Source organism: Glycine soja, chromosome 9 (genome assembly GCF_004193775.1).
Source record: "Glycine soja cultivar W05 chromosome 9, ASM419377v2, whole genome shotgun sequence".
In the NCBI taxonomy this organism is placed as follows: domain Eukaryota; kingdom Viridiplantae; phylum Streptophyta; class Magnoliopsida; order Fabales; family Fabaceae; genus Glycine; species Glycine soja.
The window spans coordinates 3,644,134-3,671,137 of record NC_041010.1 but is presented as its reverse complement, the minus strand read 5'-3'; the positions used below and the strand labels follow the sequence as shown (position 1 = coordinate 3,671,137).

The window sequence follows — 27,004 nt, the reverse complement described above, 5'->3', positions numbered from 1 at the left end:
TCTTGTGAAACAGCTTGATGCACCATCTCCCTTGAACCCTTTGAGCGAAATGTGACAAAAGAAAAAAGAATCTATGGACCAACCTCATCGTCCATTTATATCTAGGATACTCTAAGCATATTATTTATTATATTTTTAACTCTATTTTATTTCATATAAATGAATAAATAAAATATTTTTTTTATTTTCCTTCAGATCATTATTTTAATTAATAAAATTATTTCTCCTTATTTATTTAATTATAAAACTTCATCATTTTTATAAAATTATTTATTTTTAAATAAAAAATCTTTTTTTTAATTTATTTTATGAAAAACGGGGTGTTACATATATTTTTTAATTAGGTTTATAATTTTTAATTAGGTCTTTATTGTTAAGGAGATGACCTAATTAAAAAAATAAAAACAAGTTCAAGAATCCAATTAAAAAAATTTAAAAACTTAATTAAAATTTGTTATAGTTTAAAATACTTAATTAAATGCCTAAAAAAAGACTTAGTTAAAAATTGCTAACTTTTACCTGCTAATCTCTTATATCACCTCCACAGGCCCCTTATAGTCACATGATAATTTTTAATTAAGTGCTTAAATTATTTGTAATTTTTAATTAGATTTTTAAATCTTTTTTTAAATTGAATCCCCAAATTGTATTTATTTTTAAATTATGTCCGAACTTGATTGATTTTTTTTTTGTTGGTCATTGTATTGACACGAAATTGTTCTCGTGGAATACATTAACAATTTTTTTTATTGAAGATCAGAATTTAAATATTTTGAACCACTTTTTCATCAGCTCTCTCCGTTGAATTTGATTGATTTGCCAATATACTTAGTCACTAAAAAAAAAATCATAATTATGATATGAAAATTATTAAAATATATATTTTTAATTTTTTAAGACACTAATCTTTGAATTGGCCAAGAAGAATATAGTGTTAAAGAGAGCAAGTTCTGTTTAACACAGACGAGCTGTGGTAGCAGCTAGCGGGTGAAGGTTTTTGCGCCGCGCCTTATATCACACCGTCGTCCGAAAGCGTCGTTGCCGTGAAACCCTAGAAAGAAACGACGACGTAAATGGAGGTGGAGCCCGTGGAGCCGCAGTCGCTGAAGAAGCTAAGCTTCAAGTCTCTGAAGCGCGCTCTCGATCTCTTCTCTCCCATCCACGGACACCTCGCTACTCCCGATGCCGAAAGGTTTCGCTTCTTTTCCCCTTTTCCTCACTCTCTCGGTTATACGCTGACTCATGATTCTGATTTTGATTTTCTCGTGCAGCAAGAAAATACGCACTAGCCACAAGGTTAGTTAGTGAATCTCAAATTCCTAATCTCTATAATGCTTGCGAGTTTTGTTTAGATTTGAATTAGTAGTACTCTTGTTGCCGTTGGATTTTTCTCCTAAAACCCTAAATGACAAGATTGAATGGACTTTGGATTGTTGTGAGTGCTTTCAAGGTTTTTGGATATTTGGATTGTGAACTGAGGTCGTTGTGCTGTGTGGTTTTTGGAATGGAAATTAGGTGAGCGTGGAGTATGGTGGAATCAAAAGCACTGCCAATCAACCTCCTCCTCGTCAAATTAGTTCTGCCACCCAGGATCCAGGGCCCTCTAACACTCTTGCTCTTCCAGGTACCTTATTTTTGGTGTGAGGGTATGGTATGGATTGATTATTTTGTATCGAAATTGATTTTAGGGTGGTTACAATTTCTCAGCCATCTTTTTGGTGTATTTCATTAACTTTTATGTAGCTTCTTGCGGCATTGCCATTGTCTTTATTACATCGGTGTGAGTGTAGTGTTTCTGTGTGTTTTTTCTCAATGCTGTAGCAGAGTAAGTTCTGTATAACTTTTTTATTTTTTGGTAGTTTAGTATATGATTTTGACGTTTGAGGGTGAAATATATAGGCATATGCTGACCTTAAGTCTCGGGAGTTGGGGATACTCCTTTGTCCGTAAGAAGATTTGTAGAGGACAAGGTTACAGATTTGAAATTGGTGTCCTTGTTGTAATCACTGTTAAAAAAATGTTGATGAAAAATAGATCATTTGGGATTCTGTATTTAATGAATGCCTACTCCCGTTGTGTTGGCCTTTACATAACTCTTAATTCTTGAACCAATGCTTTTTTTTTCCCCTTGTGGGTGTAATGATATTATGATAGACATGCTTTTGACATTTGATGGCAAGAGGTTGATATGCCCTCTAGCATATGATGTTCCTTACAACTCTGCCCTGCCCCAAAATGTACCCCCTCTCTTATTTGAAATTTGAGCATGCTTTCTGTAGTGTTTTCAGCATTTTTCCATGTAATTATTCCTCAACAATTAAGAGAACCTTGCTGTTAGTGCTCATCATGTTGATATTGTTTCTTATTATTTAACAGGTCCCGGAGATTCCAAGGATTCTCAGAAAGGAGGACCCCAAAATGCCTTGGTTGTTGGTCCAACTATCCCATCCACAACACCGTAAGTATATGTTCCTCCATTTTTCATGAACTTTGTGCATCTAGGCCAGAGGAGTTTTGGCTCATGCTTATTAGGTTTTTTTTTTCTTTGTAGTTCTTGGGTTGTTTAAAAATTTATATTCTGACATATTAGCCTATATAACAGTTGAGATCCAAAATATATTCTGCTTGCAAAAGTTTAATAATGAATCATGTAGTATTCAGTATTCTAAAATATTGGTTGAAGAACCTATTTTGTTTTCAATATAATAAGAAACTGTTTATCGTGTGAAAAATGATGAAATTTTGCTGATTTGTGACATTTTATTTTCAAAAGAAAAATAAATGGGATTCCATGCATTGGGAAGTATGCTGTTCCATTTGCCTTTTCTTTCATTTTGATTCTTGCTTGTATTAAGATATTTTAATGTTATTTCTTGAAGTCACATGCATTATAAATCTGTGCCATTGTAGAAAGAAAGCCATAGGTTATGACATTCATTGAAGCATGACCTGTGTCACACAGTATGCTAAGTTTCAAATAGCTGTTATTGAAGACTGTTGGTTTTTATGTTTTTGTTCCTTTACAGGAATGATACTGGCTTTCAGAACAAAAGTACAGCGGTTGTTTCAGCCTCTGGTTCATCTGAAAGGTTCAGGCTTTCTCTTCATGCTTTTTATTGTTTAAAGAGATTCCGAGATAGATGATTTGTGACTTGTAGCTGTCCTTGTTGCATATATTTTTCTAAGAGCGTAATGGTCATTTGTTGGTTCTGTACACTAATTGTGATATTGTATTTAGTTTTGACTGAACTGCTATGATTTCTACATTACAGAAATTTATCAACATCTGCTTTGATGGAAAGAATGCCAAGTAAATGGCCACGTCCTGTATGGCACGCACCATGGAAGAACTACAGGGTACAAACCTCATCCCTTTTTTAATTATATTTAATGAAGGATAAGTGGCATTAGTATTTTTTATTTTTCATTCTCAGATTGTGTGAACCAAAACAATTTTAATTGGGCATGTTTGGTGCAGTAGCTAGTAGTTTAGCTGAGACCTCAGCTTAGTTCCATCATGCTGTTGCCATTTTCTTACAATTAGTGCAAGGTTACCTTGGATTTACATGGTCAGATAAAGTAGAGTAATACAAAGAAAATAATTTATATAAATGTTCTGTTGGACAACCCCAAATGTTGAGGGAATCTTAGAGCTTATTTGCTGCTTTGCTTTGATTGTTTAACATTTTTATTTAACTTAGCAAATTTTCTAGTAGGAATGCAATTTCTCAAGATTTTGTGGTTCTATTCAACTTAGCAAATTTCAATTTTGAATCTTGGCCATTCAAACTGACATAATATCTAAAATAATTGATTTCTATGCTATTGTCTTGATTCTTGTAGTCTTTTGTTCTAATGAGTTCTGACCTATGTAATTTTCCGAGGCCTTTTAAATTGTAATACTTTTGATATAGTTTTAGTTGAGTGATTTGAACCTTGATAAGTTTGCTGTAGGTCATCAGCGGTCACTTGGGATGGGTGAGATCTGTTGCAGTTGATCCCAGTAACACATGGTTTTGTACTGGTTCTGCAGATCGAACTATCAAGGTATTTGATCACAAAATGCATGTCATAGTTGCTTGTTATGAAAAGGCATGTTTATAAGAACAAAAATTTAGTTGGCCATGTTGAACTGTTGATTCTATGGGTTACTTTTATTTATAATTTAATCTAAACAACCCTGTGTTTTTATAAATATTTCCAGATTCAACTTTTTATCTGCTGCATATTTTTTTGGTGATTATAGGATATTTAGTGCCTTTGCAAAATTATTTTGACCATGTGAGGTTGCTCTCTTCCTAGAGTTATCTTTATGCAATATGTTAATCTTTTATTTATTAAAAATATTGGTATGTTATTACCATGAACTTGCTATAAATTGGAGCTAAAAATTTTAAAAGTTTATGAACTTATTATGCCAAATGTATAATTTTTCTCTGCTCTATTCAAAACTTTAGTTGGTTTTTTTTGCTTAAGTTGTTCCTTTGGGCAGATATGGGACTTGGCAAGTGGAGTATTGAAGCTCACATTAACAGGCCACATTGAACAAGTTAGAGGTATGATGCCAAGGTATTATTGGTGGTGGTAGCAATTGTGAAGCAGGTTAATAATAACAATGTGCTTTTTTAACAGGTCTTGCTGTTAGCAACAGACATACTTACATGTTCTCTGCTGGTGACGATAAACAAGTTAAATGTTGGGATCTTGAACAGAATAAGGTCAGATCTCCATTTCATTTATTGTTTTGGACTGAATATTTCAGCAGTTACTGGAACTCCATCAAATTGCAGGCTACTAAAATACATGATATTGTATTTAGGTTATTAGGTCTTATCATGGTCATCTGAGTGGTGTTTATTGCTTGGCTCTTCATCCCACAATTGACGTTTTACTAACCGGAGGACGTGATTCTGTCTGCCGGGTATGGATTTTGCTGATATAGTTTCATTATTGTATAATTAAATGAATGTGATCCTTTCTGGCAAATAATTCCGAATATTTTCAAATTTCTTATTAAGGAATAGAAATGTAAAATTCATACTTTGGTGATGCTAAATTTTCAGGTTTGGGATATACGAAGTAAAATGCAGATTCATGCTCTTTCAGGTCATGATAACACTGTCTGTTCTGTGTTTACGCGGCCAACGGTATGCAGACTCTACTGTTGTCTATATCATTTTTTTCTTGATATTCAGTTGTGCCACAATATTGCATAGTCTATATACATGCATTTGTCCTCCGACATACTAATATCTGTAAGACTGGTGTGCAGATTATCTGATTTGTTTAGTCCCCTGCTCTTTAATATGATAAATGTGAAAACAGACTGTCATTTTAAATGCAGCTTTGAAACATGTCATAATTTGTTCTATTTTTTTAAACCTTTATTTCCCTGCTCCTATTTTGTTTACAGGATCCCCAAGTTGTTACAGGTTCTCATGACACTACCATCAAGATGTGGGACCTTAGATATGGTAATTTATGGTTTTATTTTTTCCTATCTTCTTGCTTGTCTGTGTAGTGATTATATGCTCAATCTGACACATGATGCAATCATTTTCATTCAGGTAAAACAATGTCAACTCTTACAAACCATAAAAAATCTGTTCGAGCAATGGCCCAGCATCCCAAAGAGTATGTGTTTTGATAGCAGTTGATTATTACTTGTGGAATTATATAATATGGTTGGTTAGTTAAATTTGTTATTCTATTTTGTCTTATCGCCCTCTTTGGTTTTTTGTTGGCTGCAGGCAAGCTTTTGCATCTGCTTCAGCTGACAATATTAAAAAGTTCACCCTTCCAAAAGGAGAATTTTGCCACAATATGCTGTGAGTTCATAAACTTATTTTTACCAAATTATGTGATTAGGGAATCATTAATGAATAGTTGGATTTTTCCTGGGGGCAAAATGCCAAATATGATTTGTCTATACCTAATATTCAAGTTCAAATTATACTGCTTGAAGTAGAAAGATATGGTTGGAAAGATATTTCTCCAATAATTGATGGCTTTTCATTATTCTGCTTAATGTGCAGCTCTCAACAGAAAACTATCATCAATGCAATGGCTGTCAATGAGGAGGGTGTGATGGTTACTGGAGGTATGGAAACAAATTAAAACACTATCAGGAAATAAGTTTGTGGAATAAATTCAACTAATCCGTGTCGCAATATTTCTTGGGCATGTGATCAGGATTAATGCCTCCCCAATCTTGACTTATTGTGTCATACTGAAGAATTTGATATGGATATTATTTGTGTCCCTTGCATTAAACTTTATGCCCTTTTTTTTATCCTGGTTGAAGGCGACAATGGCAGCATGTGGTTCTGGGATTGGAAGAGTGGTCACAATTTCCAGCAATCCCAAACAATTGTCCAGCCTGGTATGCTCTTAGGATGTTTAGTAATTTGCCACTTAGTTCTATCATACCCACGAGATTGACAAGTATAATTACTCTATTTGCTTTCCTCTTTCCTTGACCTCCCTCCTACAGGTTCATTGGACAGTGAAGCTGGTATTTATGCTTGTACCTATGATCTTACTGGTTCGAGGCTCATAACCTGCGAAGCTGACAAGACGATAAAAATGTGGAAAGAAGATGAGAGTGCCACTCCAGAAACCCATCCCCTTAACTTCAGGCCTCCTAAAGACATCCGTCGATTCTAGACATGCTCCTCATTTATCTCAGGCAACTTATTCTGCTAATACAGAGTGGGTATGTGCTATCTGGAGGGCTTGGTGTAAATTTACTTGTTGGGAGATTCACAGTTCTCTTCTTAGCAGGCTTTTATCATCATTTTTGTATCACGAGAAATGTTAGGAAAATACTCTCAAATACTCTTTTGAACACAATCTTTCTTATTGATTGAAATTTTTATTGAAAATCACAAATTGGTGGATGCTACATATTTAACGAACCTCCTTATTTTGTATTTTCTGATAATTTTCAACTAGTAGGAGAGTGTGGTGTCAGAAAGTATGTGTTAAAGAGTGTGTAACACTTCTGTGTGCATCATTGGATTGCTTGTAAGATTATTCCTACATAGTTCGTGTGTCTCAATAGCTTTGCATTTCAGTTGACTAGACTCCTTGTAGAATTGAATAGAATGACGTATTTTAGTTTTGGAGAAGTTAAACGAGAGCTTTTGAAGAATTTGAAGTATATAAACTGATTTTAACTTATTGAAGAAGTTTGATTTATTATTATTTTTTTTAAATATTTATTGAAAAGCTTATGTCCTAATTCGCTTGTTTTTTTTTTATAAATCTCTGCCTTTTATTTTTGGAGTCTGGGATGACCTTAATACCGTGTCTTAATCCCATAATACTGATTCCACTAGATGGGACAGTTCTATACTCAATAAGATATTATTACATCCGGTCTAATATATATAAGAACTAAAAGATAATAGTTTTTTTTTCTAATTTTAAGAAATATGAAATTATTTTATTGTTAAATTTTTATTTTATCCCTAATTAATTGTGTAATCTATTAATTATATATATATATATATTCATTTTTCATAAAAATGAGTTATTGACCTATTAACAAGATATAGTCTTAGAATAAAAATAAAATTTATGACATTAATCAATTTTAATTATTTTTATTGGTTTTGATAAATTAGGTAATTATTTTTTTATAAGATCGGAGATAGTATTATCCATGTATTATGGCTGTGTTTGTACTAATGTAAAGGTATTTGCCTATTTAAAATGAGAAAATGGAGTCCAAACTGCTTGATTAGTCGGGTTTATTTTTAAGGTCATTAATCTGAGTCATTTTTTAAAGGTCATTAATCTGTAAGTTTTTATTCTTAAACTTTTTAAATGTGTTAATATTTTTTAACCTATCTCAAACTAGATACATGTATCTATTTTCTTTTAAATATAGCGTTTATATATTAATATAATCTAGAAAGAGTCAAGGGGAAAGAATTGCAACTTAGTATGCCACCAGCCTGCTACAAGGCAGACGAAGCACCCTGAGCATTATATCGGTGAAAAACATTTATAAAAATCTCTTTTGAGCTTGATTAGTTTTTTCTTTTTAAATCTATCACTCGGTTCATTATGTAGTATACATTGAGCTTTGTAATTGAAGTCCTATTGCTATTTTTCAGCACCTGTAAATACGAAAATGACTCTTGCACACAAAATTACACCATTTAAAACAATTCTCAATTTTAGTTATTGGTTAACAAAGTGAATAAATAGATTGGTTACCCAACTGCAACTACATTGGATATAATTTTTTTTTTTCAAATTAAATATTACATTTGGGAAGAGGAATATAAGATGTTGGAGCTTGAAATTTAGACTCAAATCCACAATGATCAGTATCCTCAGTTTGTTCTCACAATATCCACAGGGTATGAATGAATTGTATCCCTCCATGCAGTGGCAGTGTCTGACTTCACATCACAAACACACTTCCACACAGCACTGTTACACTTGAATCCACTTCCAAATGCAATTTGCCACACCCTATCACCACATTTCATCCTCCCTTTTGCTTCTATGTAGCTCAGCTCATACCAAATCGAAGAAGATGAAATGTTTCCAAACCTGTAAAGAGTCATGGTTGACGGCTCCACATCCTGTTTCCTAAGCCTCAAGTTTCTCTCAACAGCTTGAATGATGGCTCTCCCACCTGAATGTATGCAGAAATGCTCAAAAGCATGGTTGAAATTTGGAGTGTACATGCTTATCTTCCTTGCACTCCAAATTTTGTTACGAATAATTGAAAACAAGTACAAGAATTGCTCCTTCAGAGGCAGAACCAATGGTCCTAGAGAAGCTATGTTTTTCTTCAGTGCATCTCCAGACACATTTACTATGTTCTTTGAGATCGATATACCTTCCTTGTTCTCTGGATCAACTTGTTGGTAGACACATCCATGAGATTGATCATCCTGTGCAGTGATTGTTCTAACAATATGCTGAAGTTTATACTTTGCCTTATGCATATCTTGGACTCTACTAGACATCAATATAGCTGCTCCACCCATTCTGAATAGACAATTAGATAACAGCATAGAAGGGACTTTACCAGTGTACCAATTAAGACTCAAAGTTTCTGTGCTTACTATTAAAGCCAATGAGTTCCTATGAACTCTCAACAAGTCCTTAGCTAGACTCATTGATATGATTCCAGCACTGCATCCCATACCTGATAGGTTGAAGCTCATGATGTTGCTCCTCATTCTGAAATTGTTAACGACCATGGCGCTGAGAGACGGTGTGGGGCAGAAGACACTACTATTAGTGATGAGTATGTCAATGGCTTTTGGGTTGATGTTGTGTTTCTCAAACAAGTCTTTGATTACTGAACACATCATGGTTTCAGCTTCCTCAAGGGCAAAGGAGAGAGCTTTTATTTTTGGTATCTGAGCAAGAGATGGAGAAATGGATGTTTGCTCACTGAATCCTGATTTGGCCATGATCTTGCATTGGAAAGAAACAGCCTCAGGATCCATGTTGTCATAAAGTTGATTCTCTTCAAACATGGCCAGTGGTAGCCTATAGGAACTTGGTGGACAGTAGCAGGTGAAGTCTATCAAGTAAATTGGTGCTTTTCTTCTGCATGCATAGAAAAGGGTTGCTGCTAGAGAAGCAACCAAAAGCAGTGTGAAACAATGATGATAAGGTGAAATAAGGTCTATGATTGTGTTGATATGTTGTGTCGATGTTTCCACTGAGGAACAAAGGCTGTGAGGTTCCATTTTGTAAGAAGTTTGAAGTTGATTTGTTTTGGCTAGTGGTTTGGTTTTAGGCATATGGGGTGATCTTTTGTGTTGATATTATTATATGGGGTTATGAGAGAGGGAGATTGTCATGATACATGGTTTGGCATGAAAAAGTGGGAAAAGGAAAATGTGGTTGGAGCTGAGCATTCTTTTAGTGTTTGCCTAAATAATGCCGTTGTGCACGGTAACATCTTGCCACGCAATAAGAAGGGATTTCCCCCCTAAAGGGTGAATCTCAGGATCTGTACAATGAAAATGTGAATGTTAGTAGCAAACAAGGTTGAACTTGAGAGTCTAGGATCGTATTGATTCGGGTAACCAAATATAAATGACCTTATAACCTATTTCGTAATTAGCTATTTAAGCTACCTAGCTGCCTAACTCATTCACCCAAGTTAACGAGTAACCTGGTCACTTGCCTATCTCATCAACCAATAAAAAATGACATATTCGTAACCCTTAGACAAGTGGCAGTCTTTAGACTTATACAAAATCCTTGTAAAATTATTAACTGGTTAGAACATACCAACCATGTAATAAGAATCTATTAAAACTTTACTATTTTTTTTTACCATACCATTAGTACAAAGTAGTCCCATAAAAAACAATGATTAATCTTCATCGGAGATTGTAAATACACACAAGATAAGTATTCTTTTTCTCACACAATTTATTCTATACCTAAAGTCAGAATTCGAACCATGGATCACTTAATTAAGAAATATAAACTGCTACCACTTGTATCAACCATGCTTGATATTAAAACTTTACTATGAGATAAAAGCTGCCACTTGGTATTAAAACTTTTTGGATTTAGTTCGGCATAGGAAGTTAGTCCAGGCTTGAGATTTGGAGAGTGATTTTCCAACCTTTTACCAAGCAAAGTGAATGCCACAATTTTTTTCACCTTAACACATGGTTGATTCGGCTTAAATATAGAGAAATGATCGTTTATTTTACAAAAGCTCTAATGAAGCTAACAAAAATAAAATATTAACCTTCTCCGAATTAAACCAAACACACAATGACCTAGCCTCAGTAGGAGACATTATCTTGTCACTCAATCAGACAAATAAGTAGACTGAGAAAGGCTTCCTCTTCTGTAATTAATTCATGTAACTTGATAAAGCATGCTAAAACTGCATACCTTATTTGCATTTAAAGGTACTTGATGAAACGGATACGTCAATAAACTTGTTTTTTATGTAGCTTTCACATAATCATAACCAAGGCAGAACAGGAGGTGCCGTCATGATAAGCATTTGACCGAGTTATTACTGACTTCAAAGTCTCCTTTTAGCTTTCAATCATATACCAAGCAAAACCTTTCAAATGATCGGCACGAATGACAGGATAGCACTTGATACCATGATAATAAAAGAAACCTCAATTTTCAGTGTAAGAAGAAATAACAATTTTATGAATCCACAAGGAATTGATGAATGATGATCTAACAAATTTAAAAAAAAAAAAAAAGCTCCTAAGTTTGATTAAGAGTTATACTACATGCCATAAGCATTTGACTGAGTTATTACTGACTTCAAAGTCAGTGTTCTGTAAATATTTTCCGATTTTCTTTATTTTTTAATTCAACTAGGAGTTCTTCAGATTCCTAGTCCATTTGGAAGAGTAAAAACTGGTGGACGTCCCTTTCTCCTTTTTGGTCTGGATGCAGCCATTTTGTTTCCTTCTATGTTCACTACGAATCTACGATAGCTTCCATTAGGTATCCTTCTGGTTCACTTCTTGATGATCATACGGAGGGGCATTGTGAGAATTTTTTTACTTGTTCAAAGCTAAAAGGTATGCAAAAGACACAAGTGGATAGCATTTTGGTGTTTGTACTTCGTAGAGAGATCTGGCTCATACTTCGATGCATAAGGACTTGGTGTCCATCCCTTCACACACATCTTAGACAGTTTCTTCTCAATCAGTATGTGCATAAGCTAAGGGCCATTCAACAATGCAACCAAGAACTAATTCTCATGTCTACCAGTAGTCTTTGCAAGAGCAAACACCGCCTTCAAATTGGTGAAAACGGATCCGATCCCTCACGATTATCTTTCTGTTTAATATTTTTGACACGATTTTAATCCAATTATGACAATCTAAACAGATACGCAGGTTTTTGGAAATCCTGATTTTTGTTCCAGGGCTAGTTTTCAGGACCGCATAGGCCATGGCCAACTTCTCACTATGAAACATTAAATTTTCCTCCTTTTCCTCTTCGGAAACATCCATCAAAACCAGATCTGTCAAGGGTGTGAATCCCTCCAACTTGGCCCTTTGGATCAAACCTTCCAGCACTCTGTAAATTGATTTCATTTCAGGATGAGACTGATAAGCTGCATTGAATTGGTGAATGCCGTCCCCCAATTCAACCCAACTCTTACCACGGCTTTTCCGAACCCCTCTGGTTTTCATCATCCGTCTCACTCTCTCAGCACCATCCCAGTTGTTTAAAGAGCAATACATATTTGACAACAACACAAAGTCTCCACTCTCTAAGCGAGATATATTAGCAATGGCAACTTCACCAAGTTCTTTCTTTCTGTGGATTCTACAAGCACTCAAAAGTGCTCTCCAGATAACAATATCAGGCTCCATACGCATCTCCTTAATCACAGCATAGGCTTCTTCCATGAGCCCTGCTCGTCCCAAGAGATCAACCATGGTTCCATAATGCTCAAGCTGCGGCTGAATCATAAAGCGGTTCTGCATCATACCAAAATACTTGCGACCTTCTTCAACCAATCCACAGTGACTACAAGCAGTTAAAATCCCAATAAAAGTAATAGAATCCGGCAAAACATGCTCCATCTCCATCCTCGAAAACACCAAGGTCGCATCCATTGCAAGCCCATGAATTGCCAACCCACTAATCATAGCATTCCAAACTGACACATGATCACGCGCAACCTCTTCAAAAACCTGTCTTGAAACATCAATCCTACCACACTTAGCATACATGTCAATCAACGCAGCACTCAAAATATAATTCAGCTCAACCCTTTTCTCTACCATCAAACCATGCACCCACTTGGCATTGCCAAGAGCCCCAAGGCGTGCACATGCGGTAACCACCGAAGCAAAGGTGAACCCATCAGGTTCAACCTTGGCACTCAGCATCCTCCGGAAAATACTCAATGCATCGAAGAAGCGCAAGTTTCTTACATAACCTCCAATCATGGAGTTCCACGTGACCACATCTCTAACAGACATTTTGCCAAACACCTTCTTGGCAATGTCACATTGCCCACCTTTCACTAAACTCTCAATGACCAAATTCATGCTGAATAGGTCCAAAATCCTGGAGAAAACGTGAAGGGCAATGTGGGGTCGATGACATTGGGCATAGGTTGATATAAGAGATGCCACGAGAGAAGGGTAAGTTGCAAAGCCAAGTACAACAACTCTTGCATGGGTTTTAGTGGCGGTTTTTAAATCCGTAGAGACTCTACAGCGTTCGAGAACTCTGTGCAGTACAGTGGGATCTGGCAAAAGAACAAAAGTGAGGAAATGAAGTGTTTTGCAATGAAAAAGATTCAATTTTGTGTGTGCCCTTCACGTTCAAAATGTGAATTGAGAAAAACAGTGATTGTGTGTGGTACCTGTAGCTGGGAATGAATATGAGAGGGAATGGAAGGAAGGACGAACATTGGTCCATGATTTACCAAAACAACCAAACTTGTTAGCTCCATGTCTTAACCTTATCATCCTCGCATCGCATTTCATTCATCACGGCATAGTTAGTTACTTAATCTCTTGTTCGCTTCTTTTTCTTCTTTTTTTTTTTTCCTTCTTTTTGAAAAAGAAAAGGTAATAACCATTTTCGTCTCATATAAATTTTATTTTTTTATCTTTTAGGATGAATTTATTATTGTGACCTTTCACCAAAATAATTATTTATCCTTTAAAGTTGTTTCACCTTAAATAATGGTCCCAAGTATTAAATATGTAATCACAATAAATACTCTAAGAAAATGATTCTAGCTATTTCGAATAATCCTCCTCTGAAAAAATACTTGTGGTTGTACTAAAAAAATTGTCTTCTCTTACATCGTGTGTGTTTAATTTTAACTTTTTATTATTTTCAAATATTATTTCTTAATTTTAGTTTAAAATCTCATAATGTATCAAATTAAAATATCTTTATTTTTAGAAAAAAAAATCATTTTAAAGTTATTGTAATCTTAATTAATTTAAACTTTAAATTTTAAGACTCTATAAAGACATTTTTTATTTTCAAATTCCCCCTCAATTTTAACAGTCACACTTCTTTAATTTATTTTCATCTAATACTAATATTCAAAATTATTTTCTTTGATTAGTATTTTTTTTATAAATCTTATTGAATCAAAGTATTCATACAATAAAGCAACAACTTACTATTCTTTTAAAAAATCTAAGCTAAATATCATCTCAGGCACTAGTGGACCAAATTAGATATGATGTGTAGTGTAATTTTACTCACTCCACTGAAAAAGGTGGAAACAAACAAAGGGTATGTGATATGATATGCGATATTGCGAATCATGATTGCATATCAAATTTTCAGTTAGTGGGAATTCACTGGACCTCTTCAAAAGATCACATATAGCTTGCACAAGGGAACACGGGTTGCTTCTTTTATGATACAAATGGTGCACACAGCATTGGCTTTATATAGAATCAACCGTTGACATTTCGGTATTGAAAGAATGCCAACTGTTAACAATGAAAATGAAAAAGAATATTATCAATTTGTAGTAAACCTCATGCTATATATATAGGTTATCACACGCATACGCAAATTCCATTTTGGTGGGGGGTAATAATGTTGAATCACGTAACTTGGCACTTCACTGTAGTATAAATTGTTCATCTACACATCAAACTTGTTGCAAGAAATACTTATACAACTTAAGATTATCCTATCTAAGAATCATCATGACCTTGAAATATTTTATCACATTTCTCCTAATTGCTGCAATGGCAATTAATATTCCACAAACCCTAGCTCAGCTTGGAATTCTCAGTGGTCTCCTTGGTTCGGTTAGTAATATTCAAGGAACTGTGTTTTGCACTTCCAAGGACAATATGGGAGTCAAAGGTGCCTCAGTCCCTGTTTTTCCAAGTAAGGCCACAATTCATTGTTATTTGCATTCATTTTGCAAAGTTATGACTTTTGCAAAATAAGAATTCACGTACCTATCCCAATAACAAAAAAAACTTGACTTGTTTTTCAGGAAAATATATATTGTGAGGAGTTAAATAATATTTTAATTTTTTTTATTGTCAAATATTAGTTTGTTAGTTTTATTAAAATATTAGTGTAAGAATTTGAACATACCACTCTCGATCTCCTTTTTTTCTCCTTCACACTTAAGCCTCCTTTTCAAGCATTAAGCCAATCTTCTATTTCCAAATAATATTTTAGTTATGTGCATGAAACTATAACAAATATGTTATAACATTCAACTAAGAACTTGTCAACAAACGAGACAAAGTCACGTATATGATAAGATTCATGTTCAAGTCTTCATTTGCCTTTTTGTAATGAGATAAATATAAATTTTCTTTGAGTTCAAAGACTTTTTTTTTTACCTTAGACCGGAAGATCAATTAATTTCTCTGATCTCCCTCTAAATTTATTTAACAAAAAAAAAAACATAACATATTAAATGTTCAAGTTTAACAAATATAATAAAACTTATTAGCAACTATACATTTAGAAACTAAATTGATATTATTGATATAACTACGTACCAATTATCACAATATGAAGCTATACAATTGTATAAATCATCATCAAAGTATTGATTTTTTTTATTAAAACTAATTTTAAGTAAGTCTAAACAAACAAGTTATTAGGCTGGTTGCCTGGTTCTCGTGGTCTAACCAACAATCTCTAGTCATAACAAATATGAAATTTGAAGTACCAATAATAAATTAAGTACTAGTAATGGTGATAAATATTAAAAAAAATATTTCAGAGGAAAAATAGTAAAACTCTTCCATCATATATAATCCTAAAGATGTGATGAGATGGATAAAAAAAATATTTTTTAAGCCTGAAATGGCTTCTTCAAATTTTTCATCAAGTTTGCCAACATACTGGTTTAATAATTTTAGTGTTTTGATTGTATAATGAACAAGAACAATGGATTTTGAAGAAATTAAGAGTTTAATGAAATATTCACAACTTGTATTATCATTGTAAAATGAATTATTGAGCAGTTACCTATAAAGGAATTATAGATACGTATGTGAGAACTTTTACTAGTCTTAGTCCTACTCAAATTAATGTGAACGAATCTTGCCTATTCTACATGCAAGATACAATGCTTATTAATTCTTCCAAACATGTACAACACCCTTTATAGCTAGCTAGGTCTCATTAGTGATAATGCTATATATTATAATATTTCAGATGCTCAAGTGCAACTGGTTTGTGGAGGAAAGGAGCTTTCTAATGCTAAAACTAATGATGATGGAACATTTTCCATGATGATGGATCCATTGCTATTGGATCTTGCTTCACTTCTCAGTGGTTGCAACTTAGTGGTTGCCACTCCTCTCTCGAACTGCAATGCCAAGCTTCCTTCTACTGGGGGTCTCATTTCAACCCTAAACTTTGCTGGGATCACTAGTGTTGGCACTCAAACCATGGCTAACATCATTCCATCAGGGTTTCATTTCTTGCCATCCATTTAAGCATTACAAGATGGAAAAGATATATTTATAGCATGCATGACAAAATTATTATGAAATAAAGTCATGCAATGTCTTGTCTTATTATTGTACTACTTTAAATTGCCACGCCTGCTATATCTAAATTAATTGGCGTTTGGATAAATTAATAGATGTCATCCGTGTGACTATAATAAGGTGTTTATGCTTTTACTCTTTTTTTTTCCTTTTAGTTTCTCATCGTTCTATGTTGTTGATCCTAAACAGGAGAACAAATCACATCAAATATATGACCAACAATGCACCACTCGACCTATTGAGAAAACGTGAAGTACACCAAATAAATAAATAAGAGAGTGTGAAATGCACACTCAAATTTGATCAAGAGAGGGAACAAATTTCATGGAATTTAGAAAAGTTATATATGACTTTGTATTAAAGAACCATGGAAGTTACTTAGTGTCTCATTTTCAAGAGAAAGGATTCAAAAAATATATAATGAGTTTATTGCCTATGTTTGGAAAATCGTTTCCGAACCCCTGAACGTATAATACGTTGAATTCCAAAGATACAAAGGAATTGTTTCTTTAAACGTATGTTCAGTTAGTTTACAAAGAATACTAAAAAATGCTCTTAGGCATTAGAGTTTTAATTATGATGTTTAGAAACACTTTTAAATTTAGAATAACTTTTTTAAGATTCAATTTTATGGATTATATTAAACTAAGACTAATGATTTTCAATTCCTAACTAATTAACTCCTACCACTCTTTGTTAATATTATTTGCTCCACAACACCATTATTAATTATTGTCACTATCATCCTTATGCATTACCATTGTCAGCATACCAATTCGTGCCTCCACCATCATTACTAATATTAGGGGCTGTCATCCCTTGCAAATATAATTTTGCACATTAATCATTTGTAGAACATTTTTGATAAAGATCAATGTTTACTTAAGTCAATTACTCGAGCCAAATAAAATCATTACAGATATTAATTTTACTCTATGTTTATTAATATTTAACATATTTACATATTTAGAATTCCATCTAATTAGAGCTAGTTAAACTGAAACAATTCTGTGATTGTTCTGCTCATTCCATTATTAATTTGTAGAACCTAAACACTAAAAGTAATTTTTAATTAAAAATAAAAATTAAATTTTTTTATTATAATTTAAATTCATATATGCACCAAATGAATCCTATGATGTATGCGCAAATCAGTAAGGTGGCCCAATTACTTTTAATCCTTATCATGATTGCGCATATTGTTGAAGATTGATATGCAAACCAAATAAAAATCCACTTGTTATTATCGATCAACCATTACGAAATGACCACTGCAAATGTTAGTTGATATCAATATGATTTGCTGCTATGTACAAAGAAATTAAGAAAAATCTACCTAATTAGTGAGTTCCTGTTTTGCGGATAATTATTACCCGGACATTTAAATTTTATTAATATTTTAATTCTACCAAATGAAGGCTTAAAAAATAATGTAAAAGCTATTGTTGTTCAGTCTCCATGTTGTATGTTTATCAAATTAAGTGTGTGCATATAAGAAGAAGAAAAAAACGTGTAATGTTATACAAGTATTCCGAAATTTCTTGGCCATTTGGTTCAACGGCACACTAAAAAAATTCTTTTTATCCATTTTTGGACTGAATTATATTGTTTTTAAACCATTTTTTTTTTACAATATTTTCATAATATTATTTTTTTTCTCTCTATCGCTGTGGATCACATCAACCATCTTACATATTTTTTCCTCTTCTTTTCCTGTTTTTTTCTTTGTCATACAAAAAAAAAAGATTATATAAAACAATTTCACTCTGGGACTTGTCTCTCTTCAATGTACACAGTTTTAGTAGGCCTTTCGCACAGTAACAAAATCGATTTTTTTTTAATTGTTAATTTAAATTCTTGCTTTTCCGTCGAAGTGACGGGATGTTAATTTGCATAAAAAAGAGGGAAAAAATACTAGTAGGAAGATCTGGTTCGATTTCCACATAATATATTATTGAAGAGAAACAAAGAGTTTTAAATGTAATTAAATTCTAATTGAGAATTAGACTCGATCAAAAGAACCATAGTAAAAATACCTTAGAATATTAGTAGGAAGCCTAAGACCCTAACAAACACATATTTGATTGAAATAACATTGGACTCAATTTTTTTTAAGTAAAATTTTAAGTTTAAATATTATAAATGAAATATTTAAACATGTTTTTTTTTATGTGTAATATATTCATTTTTTAGTTTATTATCTAAAAAATATTTTTTTATTTATTTTACTGCTGGTAATTTTAACTTTGTATTTCTTTCCATCTATCTTTGTTTCTAAATTCAATTTTAGTATTTAACTTTTATAAAAGGTATCAATAATTAAAAAAAAATCTTGCATTGAATTGAATTTGCGAGATCCAACCCACCTAAAACAAAATAAAATTGTCGCCAGAGATACATGTAATTTAAAAGAAAAAAAAATATTGTATCACAAAATAGTTGTTCTGTAAAAATAAAAAATAAAAATATTAAAAAAATCATCCATTGGAAAATGTTTACCATATTTTTAATTCTTAGACACCTTTAAAATATTGAACACGAAAAGTCTTATATAAAGAAGTGCCTCTCAAACCCCTAACGTGTGGTGCGCCTCCCCACAAATACACACAGAAAGTTGGGAGGTGGTGGTAGCTGCTGCGAAGCGTTCTGCAACCAATAATAGCTTTCGCAGCAAAAGCAACGATTCAAATTCAACCTCCTCAGATGGCACATTCTTTCTCGCCAGCCAAACGCGCCCTTGCCTTTGCCCTTCAACGGTTCTCTCCATTTCATCCTCATGCAAAACGCCCTTATTCTCCTTCTTGCATGCCACAATTTCACTAACATGTTATGTTCAGTTAGCATCACATGTCCCCCCTAATGATATTCTTTTTTTTTTATTTTGTTCTGGGCGATACCTCGGTTATTCGTTAACCACTGGATTTAGATAGTTTCTTCACATTTGAATTCCAAATCATTTATACGGTTAGATTTCATCTTAAAATCAATTGGCATTTAAGTTATCCAACAAATGTATAAGCTGCACTCCAAGAAGTACTTATATATGAGATTTGAGTATTTTTCAACACACCCCTCACGGACCCGGCTTTTTGGACTTGTGGGTGGTGGCAGCAGAGGGCGAGGTCCCAGAATAACAGATATATAAATTGCACTCTAAAGAGTGAGACAAAAGATGTGGGACTTGGGTATCTCCCAATAACATGTATAAAATAAAGCTAGCATCGCAATTTACAAGTTTGTTAATTTATATATTTTTAAATCTGTCAAAAATATTTTAAAATGAAATACAGAATTAATTTTCATCACCCCACCACCACAATTGTTGTACTTACTATATAATGCAATTAATTTGAGTGTAACATTTGTGTGGCATATGGTTTATATTTATAATTATAATATGTTTTGGTATATATATTCATGTGCTATGGTAATTTACAGGCGAGGGTACGCAGTGGCGTCTGATGCTTCTCCTTCGATGAGAGGGGGATTGGATAGCATTAGTGTAATGGAGAAGGGTGTGACAAAAAAGAGTTCGGGCCCATCGGGGACCTCATCAGCTTGGGCCCCGGACCCAATCACGGGTTACTACAGGCCCATCAATCACACCAATGAGATTGACCCGGTGGAGCTTCGAAAGATGCTGTTGAAACACAAAGTCAGATCATCACCATCCTTCTAGATGGACAAAGGGGCACCAACACCCACACCTTATTCCATCAAATCATGTTTATTTTGTTTTTGTTTTTTTTTTGTGTGTGTGTGTGTGTGGTTTTATCTATCTATCTATCTTTATTTTCATTTTTTTTTTCTGAATTATCTATCAATATATCTCTTCGTATCTATCCTTGTCATACATGAGCAGTGAACAAAGAAACAAAATAGATTTGGTTTTTGTTTTGTGGTTATCTTTTCTTCTTCTTTTTTACAATTATAAAACTAATGAGTCGTGGGCTTCTTCGTTTCTGTATCTTGTTTTTTGCGTTAGATTCTAGTGCATGGAGAATCTTAATCTATTTATCATCTACAAATTAATGTCTAGTGCAACATCTAAATTTGTGATCATGAGATCCTTTGGGCTTAGATTAGTCTTATTATTACCATAAATAAAAAGATTTAAGGGAGTTAGCTAAACATGGTGTAAGAGTTATTATAAATTTTATGATATTTATTTTTTATGGTTGCGAATAAAAAAAAAAGTTTAGTACTAAAATTTTCAACTTCTAATTGCAATAAAATAGTCCTTATGGAACATTAGAAAATCAATTTAGTCCAAAACTATCATAATTATAAATTAATTATCAATTTAATCCAAAACTATCATAATTTAGTGCAAGATTACAAATTAATTTAGTAAAGAGAAAATGGCACTCTGCCTCATGAGTACTTGTACAGTTGTACGTGTGTATAAACTACTTAATACTTAATATATAGGATGTCATTTAATAACTCATTGTATGAAGACAGGGAAATCTCAGTGAGCTACTATTGATGAATGCGGTAATTAAATATCAAATAAGTTAACAAAGAAAATAAATGTTAAATGATTGGTAACTTATAGAATATTTTTTTCTTGCTTCATATATATGGTCTAATAGAAATAAACAGTCATGAGACATATCTTGAGTCTTGATTCTAGTGACTCAGACCAAATTTACTTAAACTTTTCCTAATAAAAAAAAAATAAAATTAAGAACATTTGGACCTTTAAAGTACGAACTATAGAGTTTGAAAAGTCACGTTCTATTGAGCCCAATTTCCTAACGACAGCAGCCAGAAGGAAAAAGTACTGGGCCCAGTGGCCCGCAAACAATACTATAGTCATTCTAAATACATGATTTTAGAGATTAACCAACATCAAGCATCAAAACCAGCATTAAATCTTCTTTTATTACTATAACATAAGTATGTCTAATACGCATCATGGTATGAATTATGATATACCCAGAGTCAACATTGGTAATAAACCAGGCATGGACAATTCCACTAAGTGTTCAATCTAATCATTTTCAGCAGAACACTGTCCAAAAGAAAATTGGAGAGTTGGATAAATTTAGCAATATAAACATAAAAAAATGGCTTAGATAGAAGGGTCACTGTTTTTAGCATTATAGATCATAGATTTAGTCGGTGCAAAATGTTTAAAACAAGATTCTAGGATATAAAAAATGCATGCGCACCTCATGTTATTTGATAATTGAAAAATAGTATAAATGAAGAATATTAAATAAATATGTGATATATAAATGACCATATATTAATATCATTATCCAAGATTATAACAAGAGTCCCAACAATGGTTATTTAATTTATAAGTATTATATTCAGATCTCACAATGACATATACTTGAATTTAATTGAGGATCTATAAATTTCACTAAGCCTTAAAGCACATTCTAATTTTGATAAACTTCGGATATCTAAGTCACCTAATTTTATTTTTTTATACATAAAAAGAAAAACATTATAACAACAGTGGTGAGGGCAGAAATTGCTATGGGCCTTGCTTTGAAGAAGCCATATGGGTGTGATTGAAGCAGCTTTTCTCTGTCTTCTTCCATTTATGTACTTTTTCATCAAGGCAATTGTCTCTATCATAATTCCCCACATCTTATCTTCCCAGATATTCATTATATATTATCAATCAACATCACTGTTTTCCGTATCAATTTAAAAGAATTTATAATACTAAAATTAATAATATTTTCATTTTTTTCTTCTAAATGTTTACTTTTATTTTTTTATTTTTTTTTAATAATTTACACTTTAAAAAATAATTTAATACAAACAAAAACATCGTTGGAAAAACTAATTGAAAAGATATGTTGTAAAAGTAATCAATATAATTTGAAATGCCATTCATAAAAAAAGATACATCAATATCTTTCAACTACATCAGTCAAATAATTAATTTTGAGATGTTTTCCATGCATGATTAAAATACTTTTTTTAATATATTATAATTTAATTGTGTAAATTAAACATAAAGACTTTAAAAACATGTTTTTAGTTTCCTTTCAAAATATTAAAAATAATAACTTGCCAGACAAAATTCTAATAACAACCAAGGTTTGTTTTGAAGTTGAAAAATCCTTTTTTTTTTATCATTTTAACTAAAAATCAGGTTTTAATAAAAATTTATCAATAAAATTAATTTAACTTCATATTTCAATTCTATTATATTAACAATGGAAATCAATTTTAAAATAAATAAACCATGCATAAAAAATAATTAAAGAAGAAAACTTTTGATAAAACCAATCAAGTTTACATTCAGATGAATCAGATCCCTTTCACAGAATTCACAAATTCCTTTTCGTTCTTTGCATTCAGATCACCGAAAACTATGCTTTTTCTGTACAGCTGTGTAGATGGATAACTCGAGAGAAAATGTTCAAAAAATAAACAAATTGTAGAACTGCCACAAACCTATAATAAATGTTACAAACAGTAGTGAATGGAAGATCTTGTTGGTGAATGCAATCTTGGGACCACTAAGACTCCACCTCCAACCATGTTCATGCATTTGACTATTGAGGAAACTTTCATAAATATATAAAGAAAAAGTAATTATGAACTAAAATATGAAGAGAATAACAATCACGAGTCACATCCAAGGGGGAAAATCAACTGCTTTTGACATTGCTTATAATTAAGTTAACACAGAACACCCGTAACATGGTCATGAGTAATTCTATATATCTTCTCCGTTGTGCATATATTGCTCAAACACGTGAATGCACGTGAAATGTGATTGGATTGTACAGAAGTTATCAGAAATTACATATCTTTGCCATAGCATCATATTGTTAACTGAATTACAAGATGGAAGCTATCAAGAATACAATTATACAACCAAGATATCAAGTAAAACTAACTACATGCTGACATATAGTAAAAATAATGATACTTCCTCCCGTGGTAGTCCTGATATTATATATAATTGTATAACACAAAAATTTAAAATAAAATATAATTTATAGATTTTTAACCTTTAAGGCATACACAAAAAATTATATTAAATATATAATAATTAATTATAAATTTTAAAAATACACAATAATACTATTTATTAATAATGACAAGTTACACTTAAAATAAAAAATGATAAATATTTTTTATTTTAAAAAAGTTGCATTGTATTGATTAAGCATTTACATTGATATTTCCTTCTATACTAACCTTTTATATTATTAATATTATTGATTTTGACTACTTTTCTGATTCTTTGACCAAATTCTCTCCAAATCAGTTTTATATTTCATTTCAACCAGACATAACTAATGAGCACAAAAACAACACTTAAAGTAATAAACATCCTTTCTCACTAAATTTTATTATTAACTAAATATGAAATCTTATTGATCTATTCAATAGAGTAGTTAAGACCGAATTTGTAATATCCAATAAATTTCATTTGTGAATAAAAGAATTATTTAAAAGACTATTCCTGTCCACAAACAAGAAACGTAACCACTGCACAAAAATAAATAGAGAAATTATAGGCATGAATAAATAAAGAAATAAATTATAGGCATGAATAAATAAAAAAATGTTGGAGATTAAAAAATTATAGGCATGAATGATTTCATGTGAACAATTCTTCGTGGTTGTATTGATTCTAGACAAATTTTATTTCACATTAGAGAAAAAATTAGAATTAATTTTGAGTTTATAATTACTTTTGTGTTAAAACAACTTTAAATAATTTATGGATTAAATTTAAAATTTTACATTGAATTTTACATGGCAACTTGTTTTATATTAACATTCAAATATAAATTATTTGACTTTAAAATTAATCTTACAAAATCAATTTTGTGAAGGTTGGTTCAAGCAAGCTCTAAAAATGATAGTTTTTCTCGTGGTGTCTGCAGTACTCAAAGATGAGTTGTGTAAACAATGATTTTACAGACACAAAATAAAAATATACTAAAATTAGATATATCTTTGCTATAGCAGTAGCACAAGTGTGAAATGCATTACGAGATAGAAGCCACAAAGATACAGCCAAAATGCCCAAGTAAAAAAAAAAAAACCGCATTATATGGAGACTTTCTTTTTCAATTTCCTTCTCCATCCACTACATTTACAGTACCATAATAAAGGGTTTCAGAAGGGTATATTCCATAGGCAATATAGCCAATGATCATAATAACCCACCCATATAATAATAATAATAATAAACCATTATCATAAACAATGAAAAGAAAGAATGATGAAAGGAAACTGAAAGTAGTATTACATTATTATTATCAACGAAGATAAACAGAGCATAAGCCTCCGAAATAATAGTTTATGATTTTAGCCTCTAACAGTGAGCAAGGAAGGAATGGCTGATAAGTTATGCGTGTCGTTGTTCTTATCAGAAGCATCTCTCTTAGAAGACCCTTTTGTGGTGAATGCTTTCATAGGACTAGCAAAAGCCCAGCCCCAACTCCTTCCTCTGCCATCATCAACAGAAGATGAAACCCAAGAAGAAGAAGAAGAAGAAGACGTTGTTGACGAAGACGAAGTCATAACGAAGCCACTGAATATTCCTCCACACCTCACTCTTTCCTTCATGCAATGGTTCATAGTATTAGCAATTACCTTAGGTTTTCCTCCTTCACGCTGAGACTCCACTCTCCGGAGGGTGCAATCGCTGAGGCCAGAAGAGATCCTATCGAAGAAATCACCGGAGAAGCTCCTGCTACCGCACCCAATAGATCTAGATCTCGAAACCTTGGAAGAAGAACTAAAACACGTGTCCTCTTCCATAACAATCACGTGATCACTCTTTTTTCCCAAGCACTTGTCTCTGTGCTTCCCATTTGAAGAAGAAGGATAGAGAAAAGACCAAAAGCCGTTTCTTTTTCTGGGACTAAAGTCCTCCTCCTCGAGAAACTGGTTGTTGTTCCTTCTGGGTGTGGCGGTGGACTTGCTGCGCTTGAAAATGATGTTTGTTGAAATAGAAGACGGTTTTTTGTTGTTGATGATGATGTTTTTCTTGGGTACGAGGAAAGGGAGGCGAGAGCGCGTGTAGTGGTCGTAGTCGTGGTCGTGGTCGGTTTTAACCGAGGAAGAAGAAGTGAAAGAAGGGGAAGAAGAAGAAGAAGAAGAAAAAGGAGGTGATGAAGTAGGGAAAGAAGAAGAGAGAAGGTTGCGGAGTTTATCTTGGAGACACAAGGCGCAGATCCCACCAGGGTTGTTGTTGTTGTTGTTTCTGTGAGGGTGGTTCATGCATTGCATTCCGTCGCTAATTTCGTTGTGGCGTGCTCCTACTCCTTCCATCTACGCTATAGCCACTCTTGATTCTGCTTCTGTGCTATTATTTTTTTGAAGGGAAGTGGAGTGGCAGATAGGTAATGAGAGAGATATGTAGGCGTGGAAGTGAAGTGGGAGACTCCCCAGAAGCACGTAGAACACTGACTTCCAAATGTATTAAATAAATTCAAGTGCACAATAAGAGACAACCCATGCCTGGCCCCTACGACTATCATAAATCTATTAAATACTACTACTACTACTACTACTTTATTTAATATTTATACATTCTTTTTTATAAAACAATTGTATGGAAAAAATAAAAGAAACTAGAAACAGAAATATCTGATAAAAAAATTATAACAATGATGCAAAATACCCATCAAACTTATCATTATTTTTTATCTACAAAGCTTAAACTTGAAACCTAAGATAAACGAATATTATACTACTCCAATCAATAATTTAATTTATTTTATTTGCATGTAATCAAATAATTGATTCAAAGAGAAAAAATATGTATATATATTATGAAACATTATGAATCGTACGAGTCATACAGCTAGTTAATTAGAATATTATTAATGGTTAACATTGACCTCACTAACTGAGCTTATAAGTAGAGGCCTAAAAAGATTTAGATCAATTATGCTCAACCTAATAATGTGTTAAACAAGTTCAGGCTAGACTTGTAATTAAAATGTTGACCCACAAAATTCAGGATTTATTTAGTCCAATACTATTAATGGCACCTAAAAACTGCAACCAATAAAAGATTTGGGTCGACCTGCCCCACTTCACCACTCTACTGTCTACTCCTTATAAAATACTCCTATTAAAACAATCAATAATAAATATTATAGAATGATATGATAAAATTCATTAATAAATAACTTTTTAAGTAATAATATAATTTTTTTAAAATAATAACCTTTCTGTTTCATATTATATATTTTTGAAATCTTTTAATTTGTTTCAAAATATAAATGACTTTAAATGCTTAATTATGTTTTTAGTGTGTAAAATTTGAGATAAATTTATTGTTGTTGGTCATCAAACTTTAGGAACTAAAAATATATCTTTTGAAATTTGAGGCACTAAAATTATTCTTTTTTCAATTTGAAGGATAAAAAATAAACTTGTCATATTTCACAGACTAAAAATATAATTAAAAAAAATTTTAGTAAAAAATGTTTAAAATTATAAATCTTAAAAAATATTTGTGAAGAATTTAGTCAGATCTGACGAGTATCAGAGATGCA

At 32.4% G+C, this 27,004-nt stretch overlaps 6 protein-coding genes across 6 annotated transcripts; 3 read left to right on the top strand and 3 right to left on the bottom strand.

The window, feature by feature from the left end:
* The first annotated feature begins 927 nt into the window (after positions 1-927).
* Positions 928-7,080, top strand: LOC114367965 (protein pleiotropic regulatory locus 1-like). Its single transcript, XM_028325260.1, has 17 exons — positions 928-1,192; positions 1,272-1,296; positions 1,516-1,624; positions 2,377-2,458; positions 3,027-3,089; positions 3,273-3,357; positions 3,955-4,047; positions 4,493-4,556; positions 4,633-4,718; positions 4,820-4,921; positions 5,064-5,147; positions 5,414-5,474; positions 5,568-5,634; positions 5,751-5,828; positions 6,036-6,100; positions 6,305-6,382; positions 6,494-7,080. The coding sequence occupies exons 1-17, from the start codon at positions 1,074-1,076 to the stop codon at positions 6,664-6,666; spliced, it is 1,434 nt and encodes a 477-aa protein (XP_028181061.1). The 5' UTR covers positions 928-1,073; the 3' UTR covers positions 6,667-7,080.
* A 1,151-nt stretch (positions 7,081-8,231) lies between these two features.
* On the bottom strand, positions 8,232-10,036 carry LOC114425678 (probable 3-ketoacyl-CoA synthase 21). Its single transcript, XM_028392627.1, has one exon. It carries the CDS (start codon positions 9,777-9,779, stop codon positions 8,346-8,348), a length of 1,434 nt encoding a protein of 477 aa, XP_028248428.1. The 5' UTR covers positions 9,780-10,036; the 3' UTR covers positions 8,232-8,345.
* Positions 10,037-11,095: 1,059 nt separating this feature from the next.
* On the bottom strand, positions 11,096-13,539 carry LOC114366994 (pentatricopeptide repeat-containing protein At5g50990). Its single transcript, XM_028324052.1, has 2 exons — positions 13,361-13,539; positions 11,096-13,243 (listed from the first exon to the last, which is right to left on the bottom strand). Exons 1-2 carry the CDS (start codon positions 13,482-13,484, stop codon positions 11,739-11,741), a joined length of 1,629 nt encoding a protein of 542 aa, XP_028179853.1. The 5' UTR covers positions 13,485-13,539; the 3' UTR covers positions 11,096-11,738.
* A 1,079-nt stretch (positions 13,540-14,618) lies between these two features.
* Positions 14,619-16,648, top strand: LOC114367442 (phylloplanin-like). Its single transcript, XM_028324622.1, has 2 exons — positions 14,619-14,865; positions 16,162-16,648. Exons 1-2 carry the CDS (start codon positions 14,679-14,681, stop codon positions 16,443-16,445), a joined length of 471 nt encoding a protein of 156 aa, XP_028180423.1. The 5' UTR covers positions 14,619-14,678; the 3' UTR covers positions 16,446-16,648.
* Positions 16,649-19,072: 2,424 nt separating this feature from the next.
* On the top strand, positions 19,073-20,404 carry LOC114367159 (late embryogenesis abundant protein Lea5-like). The gene is made up of 2 exons (XM_028324268.1): positions 19,073-19,255; positions 19,938-20,404. The coding sequence occupies exons 1-2, from the start codon at positions 19,203-19,205 to the stop codon at positions 20,176-20,178; spliced, it is 294 nt and encodes a 97-aa protein (XP_028180069.1). The 5' UTR covers positions 19,073-19,202; the 3' UTR covers positions 20,179-20,404.
* A 4,135-nt stretch (positions 20,405-24,539) lies between these two features.
* On the bottom strand, positions 24,540-25,988 carry LOC114367016 (uncharacterized protein DDB_G0271670-like). The gene has a single exon (XM_028324081.1). It carries the CDS (start codon positions 25,767-25,769, stop codon positions 24,801-24,803), a length of 969 nt encoding a protein of 322 aa, XP_028179882.1. The 5' UTR covers positions 25,770-25,988; the 3' UTR covers positions 24,540-24,800.
* Positions 25,989-27,004: the final 1,016 nt, after the last annotated feature.

Excerpts from the sequence above, each read along its gene's own strand:
- LOC114367442 (XM_028324622.1), top strand. The coding sequence starts at position 14,679 with ATGACCTTGAAATATTTTATCACATTTCTCCTAATTGCTGCAATGGCA. Across the intron at positions 14,866-16,161 it reads CTCAGTCCCTGTTTTTCCAA|ATGCTCAAGTGCAACTGGTT; the intron begins GTAAGGCCACAA and ends ATAATATTTCAG.
- LOC114425678 (XM_028392627.1), bottom strand. The coding sequence starts at position 9,779 with ATGCCTAAAACCAAACCACTAGCCAAAACAAATCAACTTCAAACTTCT.
- LOC114366994 (XM_028324052.1), bottom strand. The coding sequence starts at position 13,484 with ATGAAATGCGATGCGAGGATGATAAGGTTAAGACATGGAGCTAACAAG. Across the intron at positions 13,244-13,360 it reads ATATTCATTCCCAGCTACAG|ATCCCACTGTACTGCACAGA; the intron begins GTACCACACACA and ends TTCTTTTGCCAG.
- LOC114367965 (XM_028325260.1), top strand. The coding sequence starts at position 1,074 with ATGGAGGTGGAGCCCGTGGAGCCGCAGTCGCTGAAGAAGCTAAGCTTC. Across the intron at positions 3,090-3,272 it reads GCCTCTGGTTCATCTGAAAG|AAATTTATCAACATCTGCTT; the intron begins GTTCAGGCTTTC and ends TCTACATTACAG. Across the intron at positions 6,383-6,493 it reads CCAAACAATTGTCCAGCCTG|GTTCATTGGACAGTGAAGCT; the intron begins GTATGCTCTTAG and ends TCCCTCCTACAG.
- LOC114367159 (XM_028324268.1), top strand. The coding sequence starts at position 19,203 with ATGGCACATTCTTTCTCGCCAGCCAAACGCGCCCTTGCCTTTGCCCTT. Across the intron at positions 19,256-19,937 it reads CTTGCCTTTGCCCTTCAACG|GCGAGGGTACGCAGTGGCGT; the intron begins GTTCTCTCCATT and ends GGTAATTTACAG.
- LOC114367016 (XM_028324081.1), bottom strand. The coding sequence starts at position 25,769 with ATGGAAGGAGTAGGAGCACGCCACAACGAAATTAGCGACGGAATGCAA.